This window comes from Sinohyriopsis cumingii, chromosome 10 (assembly GCF_028554795.1).
Source record: "Sinohyriopsis cumingii isolate HCF-2022 chromosome 10, ASM2855479v2, whole genome shotgun sequence".
NCBI lineage: Eukaryota > Metazoa > Mollusca > Bivalvia > Unionida > Unionidae > Sinohyriopsis > Sinohyriopsis cumingii.
Genome location: NC_142970.1, coordinates 24052049 through 24066350, shown reverse-complemented (window position 1 = coordinate 24066350; position 14302 = coordinate 24052049). Strand labels below are relative to the sequence as shown.

At 36.7% G+C, this 14302-nt stretch overlaps 1 protein-coding gene across 1 annotated transcript in view; it reads right to left on the bottom strand.

The window, feature by feature from the left end:
• The window catches only part of LOC149789729 (uncharacterized), a 70912-nt gene extending 57957 nt beyond the window's left edge, over positions 1 to 12955 (bottom strand). Inside the window, exons 1-2 of the mRNA XM_089973108.1 lie at positions 11824 to 12955; positions 9315 to 9471 (exon numbers count right to left, since the gene is read on the bottom strand). Coding sequence (XP_089829234.1) covers positions 9315 to 9471; positions 11824 to 12562 — 896 coding nt within the window. The 5' untranslated portion in view covers positions 12563 to 12955. The remainder of the gene's footprint in view (positions 1 to 9314; positions 9472 to 11823) is intronic.
• Between the last annotated feature and the right edge of the window lie 1347 nt (positions 12956 to 14302).

Genomic DNA, 14302 nt, shown 5'->3' with positions numbered 1-14302 from the left:
TAACTTTGACACAACTATCAAAATTTATTTCCTGCAAATTCTCAATGAAAAAGAGACTCACGATTGTCTTCTCGATGGTGGAAGGATAGCAATTCAGTTAAAAAGGGATTTGTGATTGTCCTCTTGATGTTGTAAATATAGCCATGCCATTGAAATAGAGATAGATGAGTGTCTTGTTGATGGTGTCAATGTAGCCATGTCAGTGAAATAGTGATTGGTAATTGTCGTCTTGATGGTGCAAAGATAGCAATGTCAGTGAAATAGGGATTGGAGATTGTCTTTTTGATGTTGTAAACATAGACACTTCAGTGAAGTATGGATTGGTTATTGTCTTTTTTGATGGAGAAAAAATAGCAATGTCAGGGAAATCGTGATTTGTGATTTTCATCTTGAAGGTTTAAAGATAGCCATGTCAGTGAAATAGTGTTTTCGTGACTATTCGATGAAAAATATTTCAACTCGCAACTCAGAGGAATTATCAGAAAGCATTGCCTGATTGGTTATCTGCGTGAAGCCATCATTAAATTATTTTGCAAAGTAATGAATGAAACCAAGAGGGTGAAAAGATCTTTCTTTGAGAAGATAAAGGAAGAGGAGATACAAATAAAGGAAAGAAAGCAAGAATCTTTAAAGCCATAGGGCAAATAGTTTAGTACATGGTCTGCTCCACTGTAGAAGAAGCCCAATGAACGCGCACATTACAGAGTTGTCCGGACTTTTCTACCCTTTTGGTTAAATTTTGCAATGGTCCGTTCCTGCACCTCCCAGTTGGTTTAGAAAAGAGATTCTACCCAATCATAATCTGTGTGCTTTGTGTTTGTGTCCAGTTAAAGATAAATAGGTGCATAATAATTCAAGATGTTTATTTCAGAGTCTTTGTTTTGTCTTGTTTGTCTACTCCCATAGCTTAAGATATGTGATAAACAAAGTCTCTTGTAATATCAGCTGTTGCATAAATGCCTCAATTCCAACCTATCCTTTATACATATTTAATGTTCCCTTTTAAGAAATAGGTTTTTTTCTTTCTTCATCTGGTGTGCGGACCGCTTCAGTGGTCTAGTGGTTAGAGCGGGAGGTCGTGGGTTCGATCCCCGGCCAAGTCATACAAAAGACTTATAAAAATGGTACTAACAGTTGCTTCGCTTGGCGCTCAGCGTTAAGAGGTTAGTGTTAGGACTGGTCGGCCTGGTGTCAGGATAATGTGACTGGGTGGGACATCATGCTACATATCTGCGACATGATGCCCCAGTGCTATGCATCACTATAAACTGCCACACTGCAGACATCGTAACGATATGACTGAAAAATTGTTAAAGCTACGTTAAAAATCAAATGCATACGCACACACACGCACACACACTCATCTGCTGTTTGTTTAATGTTCTTTAAGTTTTACTTAATGCAAAATGAGGTGATCTTAGCCTAAAACAGTAATAAAAATCCATTAAAATATATGTTTCCATTTGTTATTATGTAATCTATAGGTTTAGTCCATAATTTATTCAAATTATGAAATCAGTATGACCGAATCATATTCTTCAAATTTAGTAAAAATGCTTAATCAGCTACTCTTAGACAAGAATCATTCCTTTTCTACTTTATGAAAGTTTCACTATATTACGACAGTTGAAACAAATTATAAACTTGTTTTAAACAACCCTTATATAACGTACATGAGAGCATAGATGTTGAAAAACGTCAAAATTAAAATAAAAAACGTAAAAAAACGCACTTTTTCTCAATAAATAAAAAACGCAAAAAAAAAATGTTCCAGTAGTTTTTAGGCAACACAAAAATCAATATTTTACTTATTTGCACGCTACATACCAGTTTTAAAGTTTCAGTGATACAAATGTATACACGCCTGGCCTACACTACCATATATCAGCACTATGTTGTAGCATGTTTACGTAAAGTATCGTAGGCTAGCATCATAGATTCATTATTGATCGATATTTGTTATCTAGAGTATGACAGAGGACCGCCTGTATGGCCGATGATAACAAAAAATGGATGTACCAAATACAAAAAACGCCAAAAAATAAAAAACGTTAACAAAACGCGTTTTTCGAGGTAAAAAAACAAACAAAAAAAAGTTTTTATCATCTATGCATGAGAGCAAAATGTCCATGCGTCTCCATACCATATCGTTTTCTCAGTTTCTTCGTTGTCCACAAACATTATCGTTACTATTTGTAGATAAAAAACTAAAGCCTTACAGTAGGTACAGGAATAAAATAAAACCTTCTTTCAAAATGAATTGAAATATTCAAAATGTGAGTACATCTGATTTTAGAAAAGAGTTTTTCTTTGCATAATTCCAGCATCGTAACAACAATACATTGATAGGATTGCAAACGTTATGACTATATTATTTGTTTATATAATTTCAGTAACATAAGACTTTGGTTAAATAGTATTTGTTTCGTCGCTTCTTTTTCCGAAATTCCACAAAAATGAGTAAAAACAATTCCGACCTTACAGCGCTTTTCGAGTTCTACAGCATAGCATTGTTCCATGTATGTTATACGGTAAATCTTCAACAAAATAATATTTAGACTTTTCTTTCTATGAATTTATCATTTTCATTAATATATTTATCCAAACGTTCATGAGACCAGATAATCTGGTACAGCGATGTCTGCCATTATTTCCCCTGACACAGTGGCAGGTTCACTTACGGTTTCAACTGATTTTATGAAGAAAATAATGCACATGTGGCAGATAAAATCTTCAGATCACCAGTTCAATTCTCATTAAAAAATTGCTACTGACATACCATTGTTGAAGGTTTTTGTATGTTTTTTTCATCAAATGATGACTAACGCAAATCAGCCAATGACATATATAATACATGTCTGCTAGAACCACATGAGCATGAAGTTTTATCAATAAAGTATCATGAAATCTGACAACATGAAATCACCTTATCGGTACTAATAAATTAACACAAATTATATTGCCGATAAGGTGAGTTCGTGTTGTCAGAGATTTAATCATACTTTATTAATAAAACGTCAGACTTCTGTTCTATTGCTTACTTTGGAGAGAGTTAATGGTCAGTCAGCCATCAGAACACATGCCTGTAAATGTGCAAGAGCTTGTTTGTTGGTGAAATTAAAATCAACACCAGCTATTTGATGGTTTAATGAACATATTTTGCCTTCAGTTTAAACAAAACACAGAGAAAAAAAAATCGGCTACAGCTGGGGAGCATCCCAAACGCAACAGTCACCAAAAATATACATCTAAATATCGCAAATGTGCAAAATAGTTTTCACTTTTCTAACAAAATAAGGTGAGGTTTTCAATTTTAAGCCACTTAGTCGCCTATTTCACCTGGTAGCATGACTCCTGGAGTTCCAGAAGTTGTAACATCTGGCACCTGGTACAAAACCTTCACGAGATCTATAATCCATTTAAATAACCTGTACTGCTTGGCGCTGAATCATTTTAATGGACTGTATATCTCTATTACGGTAGGGTTTTCTCATTGGCAACAATTAATGTGTACCATTTGCATAAAGATGCAGAATATATCTAAATATGTGTGTTTCATATTATCACTATAAATTCCATAACTTTACATATAGACATTACAGACATCAATAATTATGTGTTATCTAGTTTCACACATTTTCTGGACCGCTTCGGTGGCCCAGTGGTTAGAACTCCGCGTCGGAAGCGGGAGGTCGTGGGTTCGATCCCCGACCAAGTCATACCAAAAACTTACAAAAATGGTACTGACTGCTGCACTCGTTTAGCGCTCGGCATTAAGAGGTTAGTGTTAGGACTAGTCGGCCTGGTGTCAAAATAATGTGACTGGGTGGGACATCATGCTACATGTCTGCGGCATGATGCACCAGTGCTAGACATCACTATAAACTGCCACACTGCATACGTCGTGGCGATATGACTGAAAAATTGTTAAAGCTGTGTTAAAAATCCTAATCGAACACACACACACACATTTTCTATCAAAATTAATTATTTCCAGTATTGTTAGTTTAAAGATGCAAAGATGTCCTTCAGCCTATTTTCCCTGGTCTTTGTATTTCTTTGACAGTCTTTGCTGTTTTTTATTACATGACCCCTTAAACAGTTACTCTCTATTATGTCTCCTCATGTGTACCTTCAGATGTCCTAGGTAATTTCACACGATGAAAAGAATGATGTGTTTTACTGAAATAGTAAAAGTGAATTCACTCAAATTGTGAAAAATGAGGTATTTTACTCAAACAGTAAAATGATGAAAAGAAAGGGACAGATATGATACAAAATGTCTTTACAATCCGAAAGTTATTGCGTATTACAAAAACCCCAAACTTATCCCACTGTTTAAAGATTGAATGTATGTAGTTACACACTCCGTCACCAACACACTTGGGCACCAGTCACACTGGTCTATCAAGCAGTCAGTATTCCAAGTAGTTACAGACCGCCATTCAATTCGTTGGTCAATCAAGCAATCAGCGCCCACCAACGCCCGATTAACTGCTACTCGAGCAGCAACACTGTTCACTCAGCTTTACAGCTGATATGATCAACTTCTATGGTTAGCTCTTCAGCCGATACCACGTTGACTCCGATCAGCTCAAAATACATCTAACACCTACTACATCTACTATGAATGACACAGTCATCTATAATAACACATAATGACGTTATATACGATAAGCTATACAAATTATATTATCAGCACAATGATTGCAAAGCAATAAACGTGTTCAGACGTGAATCTACCCGTGTCCAATAAGAATCATACAGTACTAAACGTTTCTTAAAAATGCAACTTTATGTTGCTCATATAAATCTCTTGCTAAATCACAAACAAGAATAGAAAATATTTGCATTATACTACGTAAGCCGAAGCTACATAGAAAATACACAAAAATTAAACGTACTACATGTGTGAGTGTGTGCGTCAATTGGATTTTTAACGTAGTTTTAACAATTCTTCAGTCATATCGCTACGATGTCTGCAGTGTGGCAGTTTATAGTGATGTTATCAATGGGTCATCCTGCCGCAGACATGTAGCATGATGTCCCACCCAGTCACATTATCCTGACACCAGGCCGACCAATCCTAACACTGACCTCTTAATGCTGAGCTCCAAGCGAGGCAGCTGTTAGTACAATTTTTGTAAGTCTTTGGTATGACTCGGTCGGGGATCGAACCCATGACCTCCCGCATCCGAGGCGGACGCTCTAACCACTAGGCCACCGGAGCGGTCACGTAGTACATAGTACAATAGTTATAACTTATATTATACTTAAGAAATTAATAAATAAAGTACATACCTATACAGCTGAAGGTGTGCAAGTCATTAAGTAGACCGCTCACTGGCAGGACGTATCGTAATGTGAAGATTTAGTTTTACGGTGAGGTATTTATACGCAGACGATGCAGCCATACATCTTTTGTGTGCTGCAGGTATCCGTTGTTTCCCATCGAAAGCACTTCGCATGTGTGGGATAGGATGAACCGAACTCACTGTTTCGAAATATTGTGCAATATACATAAATCATCCTCGGGTATCGTTGTACGCAAAAAGGGTGCTCATGGAGGGGTAGTAACTCTGGTGGGGGTAGCAGTCCACCTTTGGTCTCCACTTGGTGCTCAGCTCACACCTGTGGCTCCAAGAAGCTGTAACATGCGCAGCGGCCACACCACGGGCAAGGGCTTCGACTGGCCAGCCAAACCAGGTTGATGGTAACCAACAGGTCTCAAACCCCCTGTGAGTCAGGGATTGTTGACCACTGCATGTGAAGACTGGAACCGGCAGACTGCTCGGAGGAACCACCAGCTGGTCAACAGGCAGGAAGGGGGACACAGCAAAGTGATGTGGAGCGTTAAGAGCAAGGCAAGACACGTAGGACGCCTTGGTCATTCACTGCATCCAGTCTCCATTCCAGCCGTCTTGACTACGTCTTGCAACTAGACAAAGTGGAGCCTGGACGAGAGAGTGGGACTGACTCAACGCAACTCTTCCTCACTTTAATCCAACTCACGCGCAAGTCATTTATGTCATCACCCGTGCCCCCCCCCCCCCCCAGTCCTGCGGCAATGGACGAGCTGCGACGCGGCAGGTGTGGATGCACTGGCAGCCGTAGTAGCGGACCTTCATGCAGGCGGCCCAGGCTACACGGTCGTCTTCAATTGATCTGAAGCAGAAATGGATGTCGACAGCCGTTTGAGCGACTAAGCAGACTTCTTCAGGATAGCGCTGCTTACCTCCATAGCCCGAGGAAGGGGTTAGAAAAGGTGCCCTAAAAAAGCCTGCTTCATCTACCCCTACCAGCTTACCGCAAGTCATTTATGTCATCACCCGTGCCCAAGTCCAGCGGCGACGGGCGAGCTGCGATACGGCAGGTGTGGATGCACTGGCAGCCGGAGTGGCGGACCTGAACGTCGGCGGCTCAGGACATATGGTCGTCTTCTATTGATCTGAAGCAGAAATGGATGTCGGCAGCCGTTTTATCGACTAAGCAGACCTCTTCTGGATTGAGCTGCTTACCTACATAGCCTGAGGAAGTGGCTATAAAAGGTGCCCTAAAAAAGCCTGCTTTACCTACCCCGACCTGCTTACCGTGGCTGGAGGGAATCCCATTCTTGCGGTCGAAACGTGATCTGCGCAAATCCAGGAACAGCAGTTCCGCAACTCGCGGTCAGCAACCTGCACATTCATGTCCCCACTGCAACATCTCTTCCGGACCCGGATCAGACTAATCAGTCATCTCCGGACCCACCCCCAGTGAATCGATGACATTAAATGGTCCTCATTGACACCGATAGATGAACATCATCATCATCATCACACAAAAATAACCAAACCCGAGTACACGTATTTAATAAATAAAGGGATTTATACAATTCCATGACACCAATATCTATCTTTATATCTATCTATCTATCTATCCATCCATCCATCTATGTATCTATCTATCTATCTATCTATCTATATATATATATATATATATATATATATATATATATATATATATATATATATATATATTAGGTACTGGTCAGAACATTTTTAATTCCCTTTATATTGGTCCATGATTGATGCGTTCTATGTGGGTTATAGAGCATACAGCATGGTCTTACCTGAGTTGTGCTCATTTCTAAAAGCTGCTAGCTCCGCTTTGTCGTTTTCACTTCAGTGGTAAACTGTTAGAAACAACATTAACTAGGCCGTTACCATTTATTTTTGTTGTTGTTGTTTTCATTTATATACAATAATCATCCTCCTGCACGCACCCCACCCCCACTCCTGACCAGCGGCCATCCACTCGCTTCTTACGGCCAGAACGCCTTGGCACCAATGAGTTTGTGGTCAAAGGTACCCCTCAAGAATGGCCACCGCAACCAGCGGCCTGAATATTAGTACAAAAATGTAAAATGTTTCCCTCACAAATGGCTACATTTTATTTCAGATGTATCCAGAACCAAAAATTAATTCATATTGTGATGTAAAGTAAGTAATCAGATTATCTCTATTGTCGATACATGTCTCCCAATGTCAAGTTTCCATTACTGAAAGAAGTGTTGACTAAAGTACATGTAACACTAAAATTATCTATAAAAGCCAACATTTACAGGAAATGGGCTCAACAATGATATGATAGAGTTTTGGGCTTCATACATCTGTCTAGTTCTTCTCTTTGATGATTACAACCGAACGTAATTGTCAAGATTATAACAGGGTCAGCATAGACTAAAAATAGATTTTGTGCATTAACACACACACACACACACACAACCTTGAACAAAACAGGGTACTAGACAAAGACCGAAAAATCACGTGACAACAGACTTATGGCTTCCTTTATGAAAAAGGCATTTTGTTGACTCTACTAAAGTTTCGTCTGCATAATTAAATCGCATACAGTTAGCAACATCCTAACAAACCAATACCAATCATTAACATGTCTTAACGTAAGCAGAGACGTATTATTTTACAAGGTAGTCGGCTATTCTACTGGACATCAGGTGAGGTGGTGAGAGGGACTTGCCGAACAATTTTGTCAAAAAGACTCAAATAAAACAATATCATGTTGAAAAGACAAGAATAAACAACGTCATAACCGATATGGGGGTTATTCAGCAGCAGTGGAAAAATGGAGCAAATGGAAAGAGAATTATGTATGTACCAAGATGTTATGCATATTTGATTTAGTTTATTTTTCATTTCAATTGTTTGTAAGTTTATAATCTTTATTTTTAATTTTATTTCATGTCAAAGTAATGTAATTTTGTTTACTAACAATTTGATATTTTCCAGAAATTAGTTTGACCTGACTGTTTAGTCGTAAACACTGAACTTTGTATCTTTTGCTAACTTAGTTCCTGGCCTTGATTGAGAATCAAATAAACAACTTTTTTCTTTCTTAATTCATTTTTTATGTGTGTATGATAATAGTGAAATCGAGGTTGTACTGGAATATGTGATCTTAGATATGTGAATACCTTCTAAACAGTTCTGGAATGTGATCATGTGACCCTCATACAGGTATGTTTTGCACATTAATTTTACTGAATAACCTTTGTCTATAGAAAAATAATCTCAGCTGGGCTTTTAACTTGGAAAGTGTTTGTTTGTGACCAGTTTGGAGTTACAGTTTAATTTTTGTTCAAATTATTTCGATTCAAAAAGATTATTTCTTTCCTTTTGAACAATATGAGTGCCATACCAAATTCATGGACAAGGACATTTCTTTAAAAAATTTTGGGAAATTCAAACACTGGAATACTGTTTGTGAATCTGCAAAGAACTGTAGACACATCTGTACTATAAGGCCCTTAGGCTATAGCATACGTCATCGCCTTCCATTTTGGATTTTTCATCAGGACTCTAACTTTAATTCATTAGAACATTTCATTATTAAGACTGCTAAAATTTAATTCATTGATTATTCTGGGATTATTTTTGGACTTGATTCTCAAAACCATAAGTTCTTATTTTTTCATTTTTAGTGTGTTTTCCAGGGAAATAAATTATTTGTTAATTTTTTCAAAGCTTGTTGTTTTCACTCTTTCTTTTGTAACTGTTTATTAGAGCCTAAACACGTAACATAAGAAAGATTTAAATGGTTTTGCAATGTGCATGACACCAATACCCACTCTCATATCATGCTTATGCCAAGAATAAGAGTGATTAATGTGTATTCAGTTGAAATAAGTCTATTATTAGAACAAAAAGAACATTTTAATGATTAATGTTACTATGAAACAACGATATTAAATGCTTTGAAGCATGTAGCATTCTTACTATGTATATTCCATATACTTCTCACAAAAAATTTAGTACCCCTCTGAAAAGGCCACCCATCTTATAAGGCCACATTCCCAGTGCAGAATGGGTGACAGCATAAGAGGGGGACCACTGTATTTGGTAATTCTTTCATTGCACACTCCAACACTGGTATTTTCTAGTCTGTCAAACTCTGTTTTCCATATTTTAATAACTGTTAAATATAATGTACTTTAGACTAATTGAAGCTAATTTTATGAGCATCAAGGACCAATCATTTTAGTTACCAGAGATTACATACAAGTTTCACAAGTGCAACATACAGAGAAATTTCAACAAAAGTACATGAAAGAAAATTAAAGTCAAACCAGGATAGCATGTTGCTCATGTAAACAACATCATCTTACACCTGCCACTTGCTCAGAAATTCACAATAGCTGTTGAGTGCCCCTTATACATTATTGTTGTTGGCAGGTTACACCAGTTACATAATTAGCAAAGGGAAACAACTCAGAAAGGTTTGACCAGGACCATAAAATTGAGTCATCTCCCTTCACCCATAACTCTTTCCTAATGACATTGCCAAATTGATATGGACAGGATAATGTGAACTTTGTAAATTAAAAATTGAGCGCATGGTCACCCAGAACATCAGATGAGAAAACATCCTGGAAGAAACTCAAACATATCTTCCTTTTTTGCTGAAATATGTTTCCAAATCATGGTGTAAAGATGGACATGAAAAACAGCAATAGAGACACCATACAAGTGTGAATATGATAAAATGTTTCACATCAGGATACATGATGGAATTAAGAACCAATAAAAATTGCAATCTCTAGTTAGGATAAATGCACATGTATAACAATAATGCTAGAGACATAGCGATTCAAATGTCAAGTTTTCTCATTGCGTACAAATGAAGGTGCAAAGCTCTGCATAAATATTGCATACACCCTACAAACTATTGAATAATAAAGATCATAATGAAATTTTATTTTAAGTATTTATTTGAATTGTGGGGTGCTCAATAATTGTTGGATGAAATAAATAATTTGGAATTAATGTGACTTGATTTATATATATTTTGGATTATAGCGTTGTTGGAGTGAAATTTGATGGACCATATGAAGTGACGTACTAGAAAAAAACAATTTAGGCACAGAGTTTGTGATCGACAAATACACTTGTAATACATACATAAATATAAATCATTCCCCAAGTTTATATAAAAAAAAGCTGACAATCAACTGAAATATTCAAATTATAAATGTGTTTCTATAAAGAAAAAGAAAAATGCTTTGTTGGCTGTAATGACCACATTGCTTTTTGCTGAGGTAAAGGTGCTATTTTTGTAAAAGAGGAAACCCAAATGTCTGTGCTCATCTACCAGTCTATGTTCTTACTAACAAATATACTTTTCTTTTTCTTCAACATTCAGAGACGGTCCCCAGGCAGCAATGATCATGATGTGTCTAAGGCCTGTACAGACCTCTGAGATTCTGAGTCTTGACTTTGGCCAATGTGGGTATGTGAGAAAGCTTGCCAGATGCTTCCCATGGGTTGGTGGTTCTCAATGTTTCTAAATGATTTTTTTTTTCTTTTCTGGATTCTTTCTCCACCAAATATTATACTGGACACCATGTCTAGCCTATCATATGTTGAAAAATGGTCTTAAACCCATAATAAATAACAACAATATTGATAATTTTCAGGTTTATATTAATCAGAAAAACAATAAATCATCTTTTGAATTGCTTTGTCACTGGCAATAATTAACATTCATCATCTGCATATGTGTGATTCATATCATTCTATATAATTCCATACCTTTATACATGGACACTAAAAGGATTTACATTTTTAATATATATTTTTTAAATTTTTTTTATCAAGATTCAATCTTTCAAATAATGTCAGTTGAAATAATCGCATGTGCCTATGTCCTTACATATCTTGGACCATCGTTGATATTTATGTAGAACCACTCAGAAGGTTATTCTATAGTGTCTCCTCATGTGTACGTTTAAATATCAAAGGTAATGAAACCTTTCATCACACATTTCACACATAAATGGTTTATTTTCCAGCATGCATCCCCAGTACCATCACACATGGCCTTCTGGGTACATGCAACGTAAATCCAATCAATCAGTCAATAAATCATGTATCCCCATGTGATTTTTCAGAGTTTGACTCTTGACTAAATTTTTCGTCACAAACTTCACACTTATATGGCTGTTCTCCAGTATGTATCCTTGTGTGTTTCTTCGGAGTTCCACTCTTACTAAACCTTTTATCACACACATCACACTTGAATGATTTTTCTCTGGTATGTATCCTCATATGCTCTTTTAAATATCCATTCTGATTAATCATTTTAACACAAACTGCACATTTGAATGGTTTTATCTCCAGTATGAATCTTCATGTGCTGCTTTAAAAATTCACTCTGATTAAACATTTTATCACACACTACACACTTGAATTTTCTTTCTCCAGTATGAATAATCATGTGCAATTTTTAAAATTTTACTATATTTAAACATTTGATCACATACTTAACACTTGAATGATTTTTCTCCAGTATGTCTCCTCATGTGCCGTTTTAAATTTTCACTGCAACTAAATATTTTATCACACACTTCACACTTAAATGGTTTTTCTCCGGTATGTATCCTCATGTGCCGTTTTAAATGTCCACTGATATTAAACATGGTATCACATATTTCACATTTGAATGGTTTTTCACCAGTATGTATCCTCATGTGTCTGTTTAAAACTAAACGATTACTAAATATTCTATCACACACTTGACACTTAAATGGTTTTTCTCCAGTATGTATCCTCCTGTGCTGATATAAATATCCACTGTCATTAAACATTTTCTCACATACTTCACACTTGAATGGTTTTTCTCCGGTATGTATCCTCATGTGCTGTTTTAAATGTCCACTCTGATAAAACATTTGATCACACACTTCACACTTGAATGGTTTTTCTCCAGTATGTATCCTCATGTGAGTTTTTAAAGGTCCACTCTGATTAAACATTTTATCACACACTTCACACTTGAATGGTTTTTCTCCTGTATGTATCCTCAGGTGCTGTTTTAAATGTCCACTTTGATTAAACATTTTATCACACACTTCACACTTGAATGGTTTTTCTCCAGTATGTATCCTCATGTGAGTTTTTAAAGGTCCACTGTGATTAAACATTTTATCACATACTTCACACTTGAATGGTTTTTCACTAGTATGTATCCTCGTGTGCTGTTTTAAATGTCCACTCGGATGAAACATTTTATCACGCACTTAACACTAACATGGTTTACTCCTTTATGTATCATCAGTTTCAAATCTCCATTCTGATTAAACATTCCATCAAATAGTTCACATGTATATGGTTTTCATCCATTATGCTTCCTCACATGCTGCTTTAAACTTCCACTCTTATTAAATAATTTAGCACATACTTCACACTTAGGCCCTAAACGTTCTTTTGTTGATATTTTTTGGGGGTAGTTGTTGTTGTTGTTGTTTGTTTATTTTTCTCCAGTATCTAGCATTCTTTGCTTCTGTTCAACGCAGATCAAACACATCTTTCACTAGCTCATTCAACTTTTACTGTACGAACATGACTAGGCAATTTATAGTAGTAATCCACCATGATCGTACTGAGTTCTGGAAGAGTCCATTTTCAATACGGGAGCATCGATCCATGGTCGGAATCGTAGTGTGCCAAGAGCGAGGGGAAAAATAGTAAATAAGAAAACATCTAAAGACAATGACCTAAAATTAATGTGATTATTATTTCAATATTTATAGGTTACTACATTTGTATGGGGAAAATATGAACGAGTTTTTCGGACGGAAATATTGCCCTACCTTGATAGTGCAGTATATCCATCCGACAAAACGACTTCATATTTTCCAATACAAATGCAATAACCCTTTTTATTATATGCTCATTTTCTTATCTATCCAAGGCTTAATTATATAAACAAAAACACACTACAAGAAACAAAGTGACTGAATGTATGCCGTATTCCATACTAAATACACAAGTGCAGATTCATCATCACACAACAATAACCAATTATGGAAACAACTGGAACAATAATCTAAACTCAAAACCATCGTGGCAATGGAAATATAAGACACCTACTTTGGCTTCGTAAAATTTTTCACTCACGGATCTAAAACAACCGACCAATCAAAACAGCAGCTGCAGTGGTTATTCCCGAATTCAACTTACAAATGGGATCCGGATTACCAGACCACTGCTCTACTTTCGCCACAAAGTTCTGGGCAATAAAACAGAATCATTAAAATGGTTTAAAGACCAAAAGGTTCCAAAAGCAGTTATCATCAGCGTCTCACTTAGTATAATAGAATCCATCAAATCTCAAAGCACCAAATCAAGAGAGCAATTCTTGACTAGAGTTTTCTATATGATAAAGGAATTATCCACAGCTGATCAGATAGTTGAATTCATGTGGATATCCTCGCATATAGGAGTCGCAAAAAAAACCATGTAGTTTATCTCTAGGGCTTTTAAACAAGACCACGTAAAGAGCATTGAGACTGATGATGCGATGAGTTTTGCTTTGTTGAAACAAATTTTGGTTGATGTAAATGACACTGGCATTACGATAATGTCCTTTGCGCGTAAACCACAGTTTAATTTCTTCTTCGTCTTCTAATAACATGTCGTTGAAAATGAGCAGACGGTTTTGACTGGGATCAGACACGATCTCGTAGTCTTCACCAGGAATTCCTTCCACAAACACGATGGAATCGCCTTGGCTTTCTCGCAAGAGACTGTACGCAGATTGTCACTCTTTGCAACACCACACGATCCGTTGAAGTGGATGATCGATCAAATGATGTTTATGTTCGTTTGATAAATTCGGTTTCGCCTGAACCGCTAGGTCCGACAATTAATATGATAAAGGGATGGCGAAGATACAAGGCCTCCCAACTGGCACGATCTAAGTGTTCGTGATGACTTTGAAAGTAGAGGAAGAGGGTGCAGAGACA